The following is a 13,615-nucleotide window of genomic DNA, read 5'->3' on the forward strand; positions in this document are numbered from 1 at the left end:
TCCTTCCAAACCTATAGGCAAAATAACCCCTATTCCAATTCCTACAATGCCGGTTATAAAAACCATCCTTATCTTTCATACCGGAGTACCAATGTACAAAACCCTCCACCTCCACAACAACCACAACAGCAACCCCCACCACAAAAAAAATATTATCATCCTAATGCCGGCCAGAAAAGCCAAACATCACCCTCATCATCTTCCGACCCTGCCATGACAGAAATTAGAGCGATGCTAGCTAATATGCAAAATCACATGGAGAGTAGGGATGCGCAAATTGATTCTATTCTAGCCCATAATAAAATCATGGACAATCAAAATGCACAACTTTCATCTACCTTACAATCCCGTCAGCAGGGAGCTCTACCATCACAACCTATCCATCCCACATATCATGCTAATGCAATCACTCTAAGGAGTGGTTCACATTATGATGGACCTCCTATGCCAAAGGAAGATGGACCAGTTCCTGATCTAGATTCCTCTATACCAAACGGTAATCCTGCTAGCCCTGTAGGGCTACAAAAAGATACTAACCCTACCAATGTTTCTGTGCAGGGTAAATTGCAGGATAAGGGAGGAGTTGTGCAGAGCCCAGTTATCAAGCTTCCATTCCCTAATAGACAACTGAAGAGTAAGCTTGATAAACAATTCGGTAAGTTTTTAGAGGTTGTGAAAAACCTGCAGGTAACAGTTCCTTTCACTGATTTAATCACTCAAGTACCTGCTTATGCTAAATTCATGAAAGACATTCTGACTAGGAAAAGGGCCTTTAATGAAGTAGAAACTGTAGCTTTCACAGAGGAGTGTAGCGCTTATTTGCAAAATAAATCCCCTCCTAAATTAAAGGATCCTGGTAGTTTTTCTATCCCTTGTCACATTGGGAATGATTTTATTGATAAAGCTTTATGTGATTTGGGTGCTAGTGTAAGTTTCATGCCATCATCTATATGTGCTAAATTAAATATGGAGGAATTAAAAATTACTAATATAACTTTGCAAATGGCAGATCGTTCGGTAAAATATCCCTTAGGTATTTTAGAGGACGTACCTGTCAAAGTTGGTAAATTTTTTATTCCGGTAGATTTTGTTGTTTTAGATATGGAAGAGGACACACAAATACCCATTATATTAGGTAGGCCTTTCCTCCACACTGCAGGAGCTATTATTGATGTGAAAAATGGTAAACTAACCCAATCTGTAGGTGACGATAATGTTACCTTTAATTTAGGGAAGGTTTTGAAAGGGCCTATGTTAGAGGAAAATTGTTGTTATATTGATACAATTGATATAATGGACGATATTTGTGTTGATAGCTTGCCACAGGTTCTTGCGAAAGATCCCTTGGAGGAAGTTCTCTGCGGGAATTTATCTAGCGACAATGCAAGCATTTGGGGTAATGAGATACAGGATATTGAAAAGGCTCTTTCCTTAGAAGAGTTAAGCCCCAAGGAGACAATGAAGGTAGTAAATTTAGTTCAGGAATCAAAACCTGCAGAGGTCAAGAAACCTGAGCTAAAACCTCTCCCTTCTCATTTAAAATATGTTTTTCTAGATGAGCAAGAACTACACCCCGTGATCATCAGTACTGCACTCACTGGCCTACAATATTCCCAACTTCTAAAGGTCCTCAAAACCCATAAGAAGGCTATAGGGTACAATATTGATGATCTCAAGGGTATTAGCCCTGATTTTTGCATGCACAGGATTCATCTAGAGGAAAATTACAAGCCCTGCATTCAACCCCAACGAAGATTAAATCCAAACATGCAGGAAGTAGTCAAGAAAGAGGTGATGAAATTACTTGATGCAGGTATCATCTATCCTATTTTTGACTCCAAGTGGGTAAGTCCTGTGCAGGTAGTACCGAAGAAGGGTGGGATGACTGTGATAACTAATGATAAAAATGAATTAATTCCCACTAGAACTGTAACAGGGTGGCGTATGTGCATAAACTATCGTAGACTAAATATCGCCACTAAAAAGGATCACTTCCCTCTCCCCTTTATTGATCAAATGCTTGAGAGGTTAGCTAATCACAAATTCTTTTGCTATTTGGACGGGTATTCGGGATTTTTCCAAATTCCGATTCACCCTGAAGATCAGGAAAAGACCACCTTTACATGCCCTTATGGCACTTTTGCATATCGTAGAACACCCTTTGGTTTATGTAATGCACCTGCTACCTTTCAACGTTGCATGATGAGCATTTTTTCTGATTTCATAGAGTCTATTATGGAGGTCTTTATGGATGATTTTAGCGTATATGGTTCTTCATTTGATTCATGCTTAATTAATCTCGCTAAAGTTTTGAAAAGATGTGAAGAGTGCAACTTAGTACTTAATTGGGAGAAATGTCACTTTATGGTGACAGAGGGAGTAGTCCTTGGCCATATTATATCTGATAAGGGCATACAAGTAGACAAAGATAAAATATCAGTGATTGAGCAATTACCTCGCCCAGTCAATGTTAAGGGAGTTAGAAGCTTCTTAGGTCATGTGGGGTTTTATCGCCGTTTTATCAAAGATTTTTCTAAAATTTTTAAACCACTGACACAGCTTTTGCTCAAGGATGCCCCATTTATTTTTACTGACGAGTGTCTTGAGGCTTTTAACAGGATTAAGCAGGCCTTGATATCGGCACCCATCATATGTGCTCCCGATTGGAACCTTCCTTTCGAGATCATGTGTGATGCAAGTGACTTTGCACTAGGAGCCGTGCTCGGACAGAGGAAGGATAAGGTTTTGCATGCTATTTATTATGCTAGCAAAACCTTAGATGAAGCCCAAGTCAACTATGCCACCACAGAAAAGGAGTTTCTTGCTGTTATTTATGCTTTAGAAAAATTTAGATCATATATAGTTGGTTCTAAAGTTATTGTTTTTACTGATCATGCAGCATTGAAATACTTGATAGCCAAGGCGGAATCAAAGCCAAGGCTACTCCGTTGGGTTCTCTTGCTCCAAGATTTCAACATTGAAATAAAAGATAAAAAGGGAGCAGAGAACGTAGTGGCAGACCACTTGTCACGTATCAGATATGATGAGGGTAAGGATTCTTTACCTATAGATGATTCTTTCCCTGATGACAACCTGTATGCAGTTATAGAGCATCACCCTTGGTACGCCGATTTTGCTAATTATATAGTGGGTGGTATTTTACCTCCTGACTTGTCCTACCAACAGAAAAAGAAATTCCTTTATGATGTTAAACATTATTTTTGGGATGACCCTTTTTTGTTTCGTGAGTGTGCAGATGGATTATTTAGAAGGTGTGTTCCCGAATGGGAGGTTCACGGCGTCCTTACCAGTTGTCATACTTCACCTTATGGTGGAAATCATGGCCCCACTAAAACGGTGGCTAAGATTAATGAGTCAGGCTTCTTTTGGCCTACTATGTTTAAAGATGCTAACACTTTTGTGCAGGCTTGTGACTCTTGCCAGAGGACTGGGAACATTTCGCAGAGGCATGAGATGCCCTAAACTGGGATTCTCGAAGTCGAAATATTTGATGTTTGGGGTATCGATTATATGGGACCGTTCCCATCTTCCAATGGGAATTGTTACATACTTGTAGCCGTAGATTATGTGTCCAAGTAGGTAGAAGCCATAGCTTCACCAACAAATGATTCCAAGGTAGTCATTAAGCTCTTCAAGAAGATCATATTTCCAGGCTTGGTGTTTCACGAGCTATTATTAGTGATGGGGGTACCCACTTCCATGAAAGACAATTGGATAACCTCCTCAAGAAGTATGGCATATATCACAGAACAGGGCTTAGTTACCACCCTCAAACTAGTGGTCAAGTTGAGGTCTCTAATAGGGAAATCAAGGCGATCCTAGAAAAGTTAGTAGCCAAGTCAAGGAAAGATTGGAGCATGAAGCTTGATGACCACTTTGGGCATACCGAACAACATTTAAGACACCGATCGGTACTTCACCTTATAGATTGGTTTATGGTAAGGCATGTCATCTTCCCGTAGAATTGGAGTACAAAGCTTTTTGGGCGATCAAAGAGCTTAATATGGATTCTAAGGCCGCGGGTAAGAAGAGACTCCTTCAACTCAATGAGTTGGATGAGTTTAGATTGTCGGCATATGATAGTGTGCGGATCTACAAGGAGAAGACCAAGAAATGGCATGACAAGAGAATCCTACCAAGAGAGTTTGCACCGGGCGATAAGGTTCTTCTCTTTAATTATAGATTGAAAATTTTCCTAGGAAAGTTGAAGTCTAGATGGTCCGGTCCCTTCACTGTCACAAAGGTGAACAAATTTGGTTCGGTAGAGTTGGTGAATGACAAAGGTGAAGAATTCAAGGTGAATGGCCAAAGGTTGAAATTGTATCATGAAGGTGCTACCATTAGAGATGTGGAGGAGACTCTCCTAACTCCACTTCCAACATGAGCTTCAAGGTGGTGAGAAGGTCGTGCGGGACCTAGATAAACCAGCGCTTTGCGGGAGGCAACCCGTATTTCATGCTTTCTAGGCTAGTTTTCCTTTTCCTTAATTTTTCTTATTGAATTTTTGTTTTTTTAGAGAGGCGAGGAGAGTGATATTTCACCAATTTTAAGTGTTGTTGTACATGTATGAATTTGACAGGTATAAAGACTTAGAAAATTTTTGAAGAAGAAACGAAATTAGGGAATAAGGGTCTCTCGGGCCCGATCGGGCGAGGCTTGCCCGATCGGGCGCGCAAGCTACCCAGAATTCAGCAGCAATTTTGCCCGATCGGGCGCGAAAGCAAGCTAAAATTCGGAACTAATTTCGCCCGATCGGGCGCGCAAGCACAGTTGGATTCAAGGGTAATTTTCGCCCGATCGGGCGAAGCTTGCCCAATCGGGCAATTTTTTTGGAAAATCGAGTAAAAGAAAAAGATATGTCGGGCGAGCAAAGGGCGAAAATTTCATTCGCGTTCGCGCCTGATCGGGCGGATCTCGCCCGATCGGGCGCGCAACTTGAGTATTGGAATTCCGCACCTTCGCCCGATCGGGCGAGGCTCTCCCGATCGGGCGCGCCTTCAGGCCGTCCCCCCTTTATTTTCTTTTCTCTTCTTTCTTTCCTCATTTTCTCCTTATTTCATCTTCTTCATTCACTTTCTCTCTCTAAAACCTCCATTTTCAACCCTTAAACTTACATTTCAATCCAAGATCTTCTCCAATTCTTCCATCCAAAATAAAAAATTCTTACATATTCCATCTCCCCTCATCTTCCTCTACAATCTATACTAATTTCCCCAATTTTCTCTCAACTTTTCTCAAACCCTAAGAGAGAACTATTTTCAAAGACAATGGCCTCCAAGCGTTCAAGGAATCAAAGGGGTAAGAGCTCAAGTGCACCACAACCAACAATCAACCCGGACCTTCAAATTCCGGGATGGGAGGAGGTGGTAATCACCTCGGAGGAGCAACGGGTTCGGATGATCAACCTCATCGATCGTCAGGTAATTTCTACCCGTTTCATTCATCATCCTACATTAGCTAGGCTAGGTCTTGATAAATACGTAGAAAAATTATTTAAGGGCATAGGCATGAGTGGTTTTTTTCAAATGTGCCACGATACTTATGATTATTTAACATTGGAATTTATCTCAAGTTTTAATGTTATTAAAATGAATGCACTTATCACTCATGTACAATTTCGATTTTTAAACAACGATGTGAGATTAACTTTAAAATAATTTGGTAAGTTGTTTGACTTAAAATCGGACAAGCCTATTGAACCCTCTCAAGACCACACCGCCGTGGTCTATAAGAGGTTAACCGGGGAGGATTTAGTGAACCTCCAACATGCCAAAGGGACGTGGATTCAACATCCCGTCCCCAAACTTTGGCAAAGATTTGTCGGCCTTACCATTTTTGGGAGGCATGAACCGGCAAATGTTCGGAGGGATGAATTGGAACTTTTGGCATCCTATATCATTCCCACTGCTGAAAAATTAAACATACCCCATAGGATAGCCAACCATTTCCAAAGGGCGACCAATGCGGCCGAGGCTAGTAGGTCTAGAGCGCCTATTTACTTTGGGGGGTTAGTGACCCATATAGCTAGGAAACACTTAGGTTGGAACCCCGATGGCCATAGGAAAGTTGTGGGATCGAACCTAATGGACCTACCCTATTTCGGGAGCTTGAATTGGGTACAACCGGTGGGGAGTGATACTTGGTGGATTGTCCACCGACAATCGGGTAGGAGGGACCAAGCCTTCACCTTACCCAACCCCGCCTTGACCAAATTTGAGAGGGGGAAGCCCTCTTATACTTTCGAGTTAGATGGTCAAGGTGAGGTTCAACCACCTCACCCCTCACCACAACCTCACTAGTCCCCCATTCACCAATCCCCCATTCACCACTCACCCCACTACCAACCACCCCCACCTTTCACCTACGGCATGCCCACCTCCTTGGTCGATTACAATGTCGACCCCAATGCCCCATATGACTTTTCGGCTTTTAGGAGCCAACTAGACCGCATTGAGACGGGGCAAGGGAGGGTTGAGGGCATGATGCAAAACCTAGACTCTAGGTTAAGCATCCTAGATGAGCGGGTTGGTATTATAGAGAGGAACCTAGGGAGGGGCCTTTACCCCATGTATGATGATTATGCCCGTCGGGGGGCTATTCCTCCCGATTCCCTCACTCCCGATTAGTTCCAATACCCCCAAGGAGGGTATTCTCACCCCGGTGCTTATGGTACTTATGTGGACTACTCTTCGGTCCACGGATATGGGGGTATGGGTGGGAATGTAGACCCTAACTACTATGTCGGTGGTTCGGGGTATAGTGGTGGTGGCTCTAGCCATGGAGGTGCCGGTTCTAGCCACGGCGGGGGTTATTCTAGGATGGATGAGGATGAGGAGTAGGCTACTCTCCCAAGTCAATGAGGGCATTGCTTCATTTGGCTTGGGGGGGTGTTCTTTCACCTTGGGAATTCTCTTCCTTTTCTCTCTTTATTTGCTTTCTAGTATAGTTTTTATTTGCTTTCCTAGTGTAGTTTTTTATTGCTTTCTTATATTTGAAAAATACAAAAAAAATTGAAAAAATAAAAAATTCAAAAATGCGTTCCTATGAATTGTAAATCATACTTCCCTGTGCCCCATACTTGAGAAAATTGTTTTGATTCTTGGTATTTGATGATGAATATTGTGGATTTGTTGGTCATGATTTGAAGTTTAATTGTTTGGATTCCTAAACATGCGCAATTTTGTCCAACTACTTGTGAATATAGTGCTTGACTAGTTGATTTGGTTAGGAATTGTGTGATAGTTCCATAATTCCTGGTATGTCAATGAATTTGAGTATTGATTTGCAACTATGAGTAGTGTTTCATGACTTTTTATTATGCACATGAGGAGGACGAAAGCGTGCATTCTTTTAGGTAGCCTTCAGAGTATTTAGATACATTTGTTCCCTTCTTGTCACCCATGTTGTTGCTTGTGCCTTTTTATTGTTTATAGCCACATTACAAGCCTTAATTTCCCCATTGGTTACTAGTCCCAAGCTTGGCTTGGGGAGCTATTAGTGAGTGAGGTGAGGGAGTTTGTAGTGTGCACTTTATTTGCACAATTTGGGTGGGTTTTGAGAAGTAATTTTTTCTTGATCATATTTTTGTTTTTATGAGTTTGAAAGTTGTATATATTTGAGAAAAATAAAAGTGTGATGAAAAAAAAAGAAGAAGTTCAAAGAAAAAAAAGTGAGAAATTTGAAAAAAAAAAAAAAGAAAGTGAACTTCTAAGGGAAAAAAAAGAAAAAATGTTTGATGTTCAAATGTTCTAAGTGAAGGTTAATCAAAAGATAAGAAAAAAAAAAGTTGAGTTTCAATTTAAATATTTCAAGTTATGAGTTCAAGGGTTTGTTTTTCACTCAAGTTCTACATTATCATATTTTTATGAGTGAAACTGTGAGTGTTGGGATTGTTTGTATTGTTTGGAGTATATATTTGGTGGTTTGTTGTTGGAGTTGGTTATGTTGGAGATGTGTATGATCATTATTTTTGATCATGGGTTTATTAGGATTTGGCTCCCTTAATGCATAGCTTTTCTCTCACATAATCCCAAATTTATCCTACCTTTACCCTAGCCTTACATTACAAGCTTAAAAGACCTTCCGACCTTGTGCATAGAAGTTATGTAAATGTGAAAGTGTTGTTTTTCAATGCAAGTTATGACTTGGCATATTTCGAGTCGACTAGTAGGATGAGCGTTCAATGTTTTTATACACGCGAGAGTGTGAGTTGGGAGGACATTGTTCACATTAAATGGGTTGGGTGGAGAGTGATCGAGTACATTCTTTACTCGCCACATAAATGAGAGTCGAGTGTGTCAGCACTAGTCTTGAATTCTATATGCTCTTGTGGTTTGCTCTACTTGACAATTGTTGGGGAGGAAGGGTGATTAGATGAATAAGATTGATTGATGTTGAAGCATGTTCATTTAATTTTACCTTGAATCGTTGGCTTTTGATTTGTTTATTGGGGTGAAGTATGTTTTATATGTTCATTGATGAGCTCTTTGCTTAGGGACAAGCAAAGGTTTGGCTTGGAGGAGTTTGATATGTCTATTTTATATAGTGTTTTACCCCCGTCCCGTGGTCATTATTAGTAGTATTTTTGGCTCTTTCGGGCCACTTTTATTACTAATTTGTGTGTTCTAGTGTTTTCATAGTTTTAGTTATATTTTACAGGAAATTACACTCTTGGAGCATTTTTCCCGGGCATTATTGGATCGACTACGGAAGCTAGAAGGACACGACCACTTTTGGAGCCCAAGATCGGTGAGAGACGGTGACTAAGGGCTCGGTTATTTGGATCACGAGGCAATTGGACCATGTATTCGAGACCCGAGAGGAATATGGATTGGGCCGAGAAATCTAGCCCAATCGAAGTCCAAGCCTTGAAGAAGAAGACCGGGCCCGATCGGGCAAGCATACGCCCGATCGGGCAAGCATACGCCCGATCGGGCGGCTACGCGCATGACTGCTATCAAGGAAAGGCGTGCCCGATCGGGTGAGCGTAGGATCGATCGGGCGCAGCACATTAGAAGGAGCGTTGTAAAAAAGGCGGGCCCGATTGGGCACCCCTTCGCCCGATCGGGCGCGTGTTTTTTCCTAGAGTCTGATTAAGTTTAGTTAATTCTTGTTTTAGGAGAAGTATATATATGTTTTGTACGGATTATTTACTTACCTTCTTTCTCTTAGAATTTCTCTCTCTACTTAGTATTTTTCTCTCTCTTAAATTCTCTCTAAACCCTTGTTCTTAATTCCTTCATTAATTCCAGAATTATTTTGGTACCATTTCTTCCCTCTTTAATTTCAGCTATTTTAATTGTTTTCTTGATTATGTTCTTATTTATTTATTTGATTGGTTTAGTTATGATGATTAGTGAGTAGTTTAATTCTAGGGTTTATGGGGATCCATAATTAATATAAAGGGATAGTTTGTTATTATTGATTGTTGATTTTGCATGATAATCTCCTATTGAATTGTTTTAATTCTTTGCAATTAGATTATGAATCGAGCAGATGTAATTTGATTGTGAATGTTTAGCAATATTGAATTGATGAATCGAGTAGATGTCGATTTAATATTAAAAGCTATTTTTAATAGGAACTTAGGTCTAATAAATTGCGAGAGCCTGTTAGATCTATGTTGGTTAATAAATTGCGAGAGCCTGTTAATCATGTTATCTATGCATTGTTAATTATTAATTACTTCGTTCTATCCAGGAATATTAATTATTGGTGAACCTGTGACCCTAGGCCTTCTTATTATTGTTTCTTTTCTCCTCAAACTCATTCTTTGTAGTATAGAATTCACACTAAAAACATTGGTTACTTGGATAATTTAGAATATAATAATTAATTAGAACTAAAAAGACTTGTTTCCCTGTGGAGTTCGACCCTACTTCCCTATCTACCTTAGTTAGTGATTTAGGTAATTATTTTTTATTAGGGGATACGACTTTACCCTGTCAGACTGTTTTCGGTGTTATTAATCAATAGAGGTATGCCTAAAGTCGTACTAGGTCAATTCAGATTAAAATATTAGACTTTATTGACTCAAATTAATTAATTAATTAATTAATTAGGCAAAGTCCTTTAAGTCATTAATTTATTTAATCTCAACACAAGTCAAACAAACGGTTAAGAAAACATATATATGCACAACAAATAATGCACAATTAGTCAAGTAGGCACAATATTATGCAACGAGTTTGAAGAGAAAAGAAATTAAAACTATCCACAACACTAGACTTTCTACACTTTCCTTTCATTCGATTATGATTCGACGTGAAAGGTACATCACCGGGTTTGGTTTTGGGGAGACACAAATGGGTGTCTACACCTGCTCATCATCATCTTTGTCCATCTTTCGAAGATGGCTCTTGGTGCCCCGGATGGTACAGCCACCGCATGAGAATCCGCCTGCTATTGTGTAGACCGGCTCCTTGTCAGTGTCCGAACTACTAGCAGGCTGGGGTGTCTTAGACGACTGCCCCGAATTCTTCTTATTAGTCCTTTTGAACTTGGAAATGTAGGACTTTAACATCCCCTTGTCAGCCAGACGGTCCAACGCCCGTTGAAGGCTGAAGCAGTCGTTGGTGTCATGGCCAACTTCCTCATGGTATTGGCAGAATTTGTTTTTGTTCCTTGATTGAATGGAACTTTTCATTGGATTCGGCTTCTCTAGGGACAGACGGTCCTTAATTTCCATGAGGATGGAGTTGCAGTCCTTATTAAACTCGTACTTAGGAACGTACGGTTTAAATTCTTTCTTCTTCTTCTGAGACGGCTGGTCAGAATCACTAACCGTCCAGACTTCTTTCTTTTCTTGCTCTCTTCTTTCTTCTTGGCCGGCTGAGCAGGCCGGCTGTCTTTCTGTTTGTCAGACTTCTTGGAGTCCGACTGATTACCAGGCGAGCAGAGGTCGGTTGCTTGAATATAGCTTTCCGCCTCCCTCAGGGCCACCTGTAAAGTGAAAGCCCCTTTTCTGACTAGGTCGAATTTAAAAGTCGACTCATCTCTCAGACCCTTGAAAAAGTCTGTAAAAGCTACCTCATCAGAAAGTCCTTGGATCTGAATACTAATCATATTGAACCACCTGACATAGAGCGCAACTCTTCTCTCTCCCCCTGTTTGATGGTGCTCAAGTCAAGACTTGTTTTCTTAGCAGGGATGTTCATTGAGAAGTTGGAAGCAAACAGGAAGGCAAGCTTCCTGAAACTATTGATGGACCCGGCTGGCAGGTTGCCAAACCATTGCTAGGCAATGCCCTTCAACGTAGCCAGGAAGCATCGACACCAAGTGGCATCATCCAACCCTTGTAAGTACATGAGGTTGGTGTATGCCATGAGGTGATCTTTCGGGTTGGTGGTACCGTCATAGGTACCTACCAACACATTTTTAACCTTGGCCGGCTGTGCCGCCTCGGTTATCTCCCGGGTGAACGCAGAAGGTTGTTCACCCAGACGGAGCAGGCGAAGCTGCCAGTCCAGTGGCTGGACATTGTTATATGTCGCCTGACCTCCGAAGAAGGTCGGTTGCATGAAGTAAGGAGGATACTGACCGTAGACCTGAGAAGGTACATACGGTGCAGACCCAATCATCTGAGGGCCGGAATGGACGGTATTACCGCCTGTCTGGCTCTCATGCAAGGAAAGTGCATTCCATGCAGAAGTGTTGTTGAAGCTGTCTGGAAAATTCGACGTAGAAGCCGATCAGACAACTATTGATTCCTCTTGCGGGTGATGATCTCGCGGGCATCAAGAGTTGATTTTTTGCTTCCCACCGGCTGTTGAGTCCGGCGGGGATTGTTGGTATTCCTCTTAGGCAGAAGAATTTTGGACCAATCAATGGTCCTGGCTGCCTTCTCCTTTGGATGAGGAGTTGGCTGTCGATCTCTGACTGACTTTCCCTTTTCCAGAGGAGTCTTCTTGGCCGACTAACCCCTACTTGGGCCAGCTCGGCTCTTAGTGATCAGATCTTTGATTTCACCCTTGAAACTTGTCATGAACCTCATGAATTCGTCTCGGGTGACATGAGCTGATCCAGCTGCCGTGTGGGTTTCCCCTTCCGGTTGCCCAGGGGGTCGATTTGTACCCGCCTGGGTGGCACCCAGCTCCAGAGTGTCTTTGTGCCGGATGCGCTTGGTTATTAGAGAGCCATCATCGGCTGTATAGGTTTCAACCTGAGGATCTTCATCCTCCTGGTCTGTGAAAACTTCCGGGTCATCGCCCAGATGCTTAGGGGGTGGTACAGACTCTTGAACCATCTTCGAGGTACTCTCCCCACATACGGCGCCAAATTTTTTGGGTGTATTTGTCCCTCGGGAGAGTTACGTCACAAAGACTGGTCCGGCTGAATTGTACCTGCAAAACAACGGAGACTCCGGGTGGTTGGAGCTCCGCCTCCAAAGATCAAGTTAGTAACTTGAAAGGGAATAAAGAGAACGGAAATTTAGTTGGGGATCTGCTTGGATTCCAAGTTCAGGTGTTTCTCTGATGAGAGAGAATGTAGGTGTAATAAATGATTGAATGTGTCCCATAAGTGAGGAAATATCTTCTTATTTATAGGGTCATTGGAGAATGTGCCCCTATCTAGGTCACTTGACCTAGATTTTAGTGGGTTGCGCCGTCTTATAGAGCATCTTGGGATTTGGGCCCTTGAAGGCCGCCATTTCAGAGATTTATCCAAGGGGGCCATGTGTCAAGGGGATATTAAGCCACGTGGGCCATCCTAAACTCGACACGTGGCCTCCTCTCATTGGTCCACGTGTCTAGGGTATTTTTTACCCTAAACATTACACTTATATTATAATCAAAATTTTGTGTAATATTAAGAATGATTTTTTAATTATTATAATCCTAATTAATTATGTAGGATTGTGTATTTGAGAGATGGAGATTAGATAGGTCTTGGATGGGAATTAGGCGGGTTTTTGGTGGGTATTAGGTGGGGATATATATCCAAATGGGGGTGGGACGAAGATGGTTTTAGAGTTGTACACGCCGGGGAGAGGAATGGAGATGAATATTGAACCCACCGCGGGGATGGGAATGAAAATGTTAGGTGGGTCCGTGGCCCGTGGGGATGAGGATAGGAAGACCAACATCCGCCCCGCACCGCCCTATTGACATCCCTATATACAACCATAAAATCAAATAATATGAGTAGAATAAAACATTTGAATCATTCAAATCGGTTCAATTTAACAAAATCATAAGACCGAATAAACTTATTAGTTTTCCATATCACGTGAGTGATGTGACTATATAACATTTGCAAATTAAGAATGCTACAGTAAAATGCTTTCATTTCATTTGTACCTTAGCTTAAATTCATAAGTGACAACAAATAATCCCTGATATTTGCATTGGAAACTGAAGGTTCAATGGGCACTCAAGAGGGGGGGGGGGGGGGTGAATTGAGTGTTAAGTAATCGTTGGCTAATTTTGCTTCTTTTCGGATTATGTGTGAGGAACCAGTTGTGCTGGTTCCCGTACGCAGCGGAATATAAATAAGCAATAAAGAAGACAAAAAATTTAACGAAATAAAACAAAGCAATAAAGAACACAACAAATTTAACGAGGTTCAGCCAACTCAGGCCTACGTCCTCCTATCC

At 41.5% G+C, this 13,615-nt stretch overlaps 1 protein-coding gene across 1 annotated transcript; it reads left to right on the forward strand.

Moving 5' to 3' along the window:
- The first annotated feature begins 4,024 nt into the window (after positions 1-4,024).
- Positions 4,025-4,405, forward strand: LOC110737439. The gene has a single exon (XM_021917801.1). It carries the CDS (start codon positions 4,025-4,027, stop codon positions 4,403-4,405), a length of 381 nt encoding a protein of 126 aa, XP_021773493.1.
- The last annotated feature ends 9,210 nt before the right edge of the window (positions 4,406-13,615 follow it).

The sequence above is a fragment of the Chenopodium quinoa genome, unplaced genomic scaffold, assembly GCF_001683475.1.
Source record: "Chenopodium quinoa cultivar QQ74 unplaced genomic scaffold, ASM168347v1, whole genome shotgun sequence".
Taxonomy (NCBI): Eukaryota; Viridiplantae; Streptophyta; class Magnoliopsida; order Caryophyllales; family Amaranthaceae; genus Chenopodium; species Chenopodium quinoa.